The 4,226-nt window shown below is 31.3% G+C and overlaps 1 protein-coding gene across 1 annotated transcript; it reads right to left on the reverse strand.

The window, feature by feature from the left end:
- Nucleotides 1-620: 620 nt before the first annotated feature.
- On the reverse strand, nucleotides 621-3,654 carry LOC124941783 (probable protein S-acyltransferase 12). Its single transcript, XM_047482133.1, has 7 exons — nucleotides 3,220-3,654; nucleotides 2,884-3,124; nucleotides 2,144-2,235; nucleotides 1,927-2,053; nucleotides 1,736-1,821; nucleotides 1,575-1,640; nucleotides 621-1,020 (listed from the first exon to the last, which is right to left on the reverse strand). Exons 1-7 carry the CDS (start codon nucleotides 3,406-3,408, stop codon nucleotides 901-903), a joined length of 921 nt encoding a protein of 306 aa, XP_047338089.1. The 5' UTR covers nucleotides 3,409-3,654; the 3' UTR covers nucleotides 621-900.
- Nucleotides 3,655-4,226: the final 572 nt, after the last annotated feature.

Raw genomic sequence — 4,226 nt, forward strand, 5'->3', positions numbered from 1 at the left:
TTAATTATGTCAGATTTTATAATATTAAATCCAACTTATCTATTAAGTTGATAATACTCAAACAAAACCCTACGCTTAAAAACAATGAATTGATTTGATAAAAATCAAACTATATATATTCAATCATATTTATTTTCAATTGATATAAACTAATTTTAGCAATTTTGATAATAATCAAACAACATTGACAATAAATAAAAAACAAAGATAGTAACAATTTACAACAAATATACTTCTTAAACAATGAAAAAAAAGATCCGTAAAATTGATTGATACATCATTATTCTAATTAATATATTTCTAGTGGTGCAAATTAAATATTTGAATAAACTCTATATCCAATCATAATAGTTTTTTATCCTATCAAACTATATAACCTAATCCTATATTAGATGGAATTTCCGGTGAAGCGGTGAAATGCTTAGAGATCGGATCGATGTTTTTCATTTTGAATTGAATCGGTATAACGGTTGGGCGGATTCAACCAGCTTAAATGCGCTAAGGTTAAAAGAAGGTATGTTAAGTCCTCTATTGGCCCCAAATATGAAGAGCTTATGATTAAATCCAAATTATTCAAATCAAACCCTAAATGAGGTAATTACAGAAAAGAAGTAGCTTAAGAAGAATTTAATAACTGAATAAATACAATGAGAAAACTTAAATAAATAAGGGGGCATGTTGGCGCCTCATTTAGAAACACTTTCTATTTCGGTATCTGAATCTAGAAAGACAAATCTTCGGTTGTTTATCGAAATCGATATAGAATCAGAGACAAAATAAAGTGTTTCGAAATGGGGTCGTAAACATAGCAATGTGACTAATGTGGGTTATAAATACACATAGCAGAATCCATCATGTTTCTTAAATATGATCATAAGATAACTAAATTCTATGTTATGTTCAAACCTGGTTTGAAGCTGGTCTTGTCGGAAACTTAAGACCCTGAAGTGCCGAAATGTTCTTTAGATCTTCCTTCGAAAACAAAGGGAAGAACCACAATGCTTTGTTGCTCCCAAACACCTTTCTCAAAATAAATAACCTTGTTAGATGCGTTTTTTTTTAATTTTCATATGTTATTTCATCGATTTGTCAACTAAAATAACAAAATAGCCTCATTTATTCTTTATAAAGTTTTAAAATATTAATTAGTTGAAAATCACTTTTGAAACTTATTGCATTGAACTTTATTTGATGTGGGGTTGTTTAGGATTTTATTAGATTTTTTGGGAAAATCTTGTTGGATAAAAAAAGTAGATTGTTTAAAAATGATATGATTAAATTAGATGGAACTTTTAAGTTAAAAAATAAATGAAAAAAGTGATTTTTTGATAAATCTTTAGATCATGCTTCAGAAAAATAATCTTTTCAATTTTTTTGCCAAGTAAATTTATGTTTGATTTTTGACAAATGATTATTCTCCTAGTCATTTTACCCAAATACATAATATTTTACATTATACAAGATTCTTTTGAAAAGGATGATTTTGTTGGTAAAAACGTAGACAAATTATCTTATTTTTACGTCAAAACAATCACCCAACGATAATTAACACCCAAAGGATAAGTGTACTATACCTGCTCGAAGTTTCTCCTACGGCCCAAGTCATATTTCCACCCACCAGTTTTCTTCTTATCATATACCTCAAAGAGACAGAAACACACGGTTGAGATTATATTTACAGCCCCAGTTCTATCTATCGTTATTCTAACAGAAACAATAATAATATCCATATTACCTCAATTGAAGTTGTATTAGTCATCAGAAGAGATATATGCATAACCACAAAGCACAGCAGACTTAGTGCGAAAGCTAGATTGAGAACTGCATCAAGGCATAAAATCTGTAAGAACATGAAAAATGTAATGAGAAAGCTGTTTCTGCTGGAAAGGACGACACAATTGTCGAACAAATGGAAAAAAAATGTACCAAAAGCCAAAAATGTTATGGCAAGTTCTCCTGGTGAAACAGAGTGGTTAACTGCTTCTTTGAAGAATTTAATGAAATTCGGAAGCAACACTAGGGTATTCATCAATGTCTCAAGAAATGTGTAAACCTACAATTTAAGAATATGAATCACAGATAAACATTATATTTGTAATTGAGATATAAAAGAAGAAGAAGAAGGAGAAGAAAAAGAACCCACCAGAAAAAGGAAGAAGAACTTGTAGTTATTGGCTCCAACACAATTGACAACCCATATGCAATGATGATCCATCCTAAGTATGCATTTTTGGCCTGAAAATAAACAAAATAAGCCATTTTCCCCCTTTTTTGAAAAGTTAAGGATTGTAGAATATAACAGCATTCTGTAACGTTTTAGTAGGGTTAAGGTTATTACTTTAACTAGAACAACCCAAATGAATATTGAGCTTCTTCCACGAAAAAAGGTGCATTTGTGCCTCTATTTGAGAGAATCCAATATACCATTCATTTTCTTCAAAACTCTATATATTCATTATATATTTATACCTTCCATCAAACAATCTATCATACCCCTATTGTCTTTATTCATACATAACCCGGTTATTTATACCTTCCATCAAACGAGGTTATATTGCAACATAGTCCAATGGTTTTGATGTAAGGATTTCTTGTGTTGTGGCTCGATCCAAATATTCTTTTAAAACAACATATTCAAAGAAAGTGTGGTTGATGAGAATTGATGATTGTATCTGTGGTTGAATCCTAATAAAAAAAACATAACAGGTGAATGAATTGGTTGCTAGATTAGATCAACCCGGGTTCTAGCATTCAAGTGAAAAAGAGCCTCATGTAGAAACATATCCTCAAATTATTCGACACAATGCATTAGGTAACAATCCAATCAATCATGTTTTGCCAAACTAAACTAGCAGAGAAGATTCATAAAAAAGAAACACTTACAAATAGAACAGTGATGGCATCGTGGTGGCTTTCCATTCTTGCATTTATTGCAGTAGCTTACAGTTGGCCTCATCTCAACACCATCTGATGCAGAATTAGAAGCTAAATTCTCAGGTACAAATGAACTAGAACTACTACCATCCTCTAAATTCAGCTCATCTGGTTCTTCTTTCCAGTTTTCTGGAACATAACCAGGATCTCGAAAAACTACCATGAAGTAACACCATAACAACATACCAAGCTGCAAATGGAAATGGAAATGGAATTGGGTAATTGACCTAAAAACACTCATTACTGAATCATACAACACTGAAGAACTTTAAAATCAGGAAATACCAGGAAATGGAACACCGCGATTATGATGATGGATAATAAGGATTTGAGGCCACCTTGAAGCAATAATGGTCCCCAATTGATGACTACGACAGCGTAGTATGAGACAGAGATTATAGCGGCAACGAGAACGATCATAAAGTAACCTAGGAACTTGAGACCAGAACATAACTTGAAGAAGTTGAGATCCATTCCGATTTCGCAGCAAAGAATAGATCGCTGAAGAAACGGGATCTGAGGGATTGTTAGACGGCCGGAATTTCTTCTAGTTCGCGGCGGCGGGAACAATTTGTTCCAGATATTCGAAGCCAGATTGATTCAGTCAAGATTCAGTCTTTAACGTTGAAGAATTCCATAGATGAGAAAGAGAACTCCGGGAAGTATGATTATCAATAATGGTTTCTTCTTCTACCTTTCTCTCTACGCAATATCGATACGTTTTCATCAAATAAAATTATTTGAAATTGAGAATAGAGGAATTCAATAAATAAACCCAAAGAGTATTGGTCAATTTTGAATTTATACCCTAAATATTTAAAAGGTTATAAAATCATTAATTTGGGTTGAAATTGTGCAAAAATTTCTCGGACAAACTTTTATCTTCGTCTTGAAATGACTTCATCAATTGCATTATCAAACGATGATGCATATGCATATGATAGGGTCCATTTCTAGACAACAATGTTGTAAACTAATGCGAAATTTTTACTAATTCGTCTCTTCATATTTAAATAATGTGTGTTTTTTTTTAATTTCAAAATTATCTCTAAACAATAAAAAAAAATGTAATGGTGAATAAGAGAAAGATATCTAATAGTCTTTTAGTTAAAATATAAATAATATGATAGATGTTGCAAAATATAAAATATGATATTGTAATACAAAACTCGTAATATGCTTTAATAGTCCGGTTAGACATGACTTACATCTAAGATGGCGGTTACCCTCTTATTGAGAATGAAAAATAATGTAATTTGATTTGAAAACGAAATGAGTTTATTAGTCAAAAT

Source organism: Impatiens glandulifera, chromosome 6 (genome assembly GCF_907164915.1).
Source record: "Impatiens glandulifera chromosome 6, dImpGla2.1, whole genome shotgun sequence".
Taxonomy (NCBI): Eukaryota; Viridiplantae; Streptophyta; class Magnoliopsida; order Ericales; family Balsaminaceae; genus Impatiens; species Impatiens glandulifera.

What these genes read in the sequence shown, in the direction of transcription:
- LOC124941783 (XM_047482133.1), bottom strand. Translation starts at nt 3,408, where the DNA reads ATGGATCTCAACTTCTTCAAGTTATGTTCTGGTCTCAAGTTCCTAGGT. An exon ending in CATAACATTTTTGGCTTTTG is followed by an intron (nt 1,822 to 1,926) that starts GTACATTTTTTT and finishes GCCTTGATGCAG; the next exon opens with TTCTCAATCTAGCTTTCGCA. An exon ending in CTAATACAACTTCAATTGAG is followed by an intron (nt 1,641 to 1,735) that starts GTAATATGGATA and finishes TGTCTCTTTGAG; the next exon opens with GTATATGATAAGAAGAAAAC.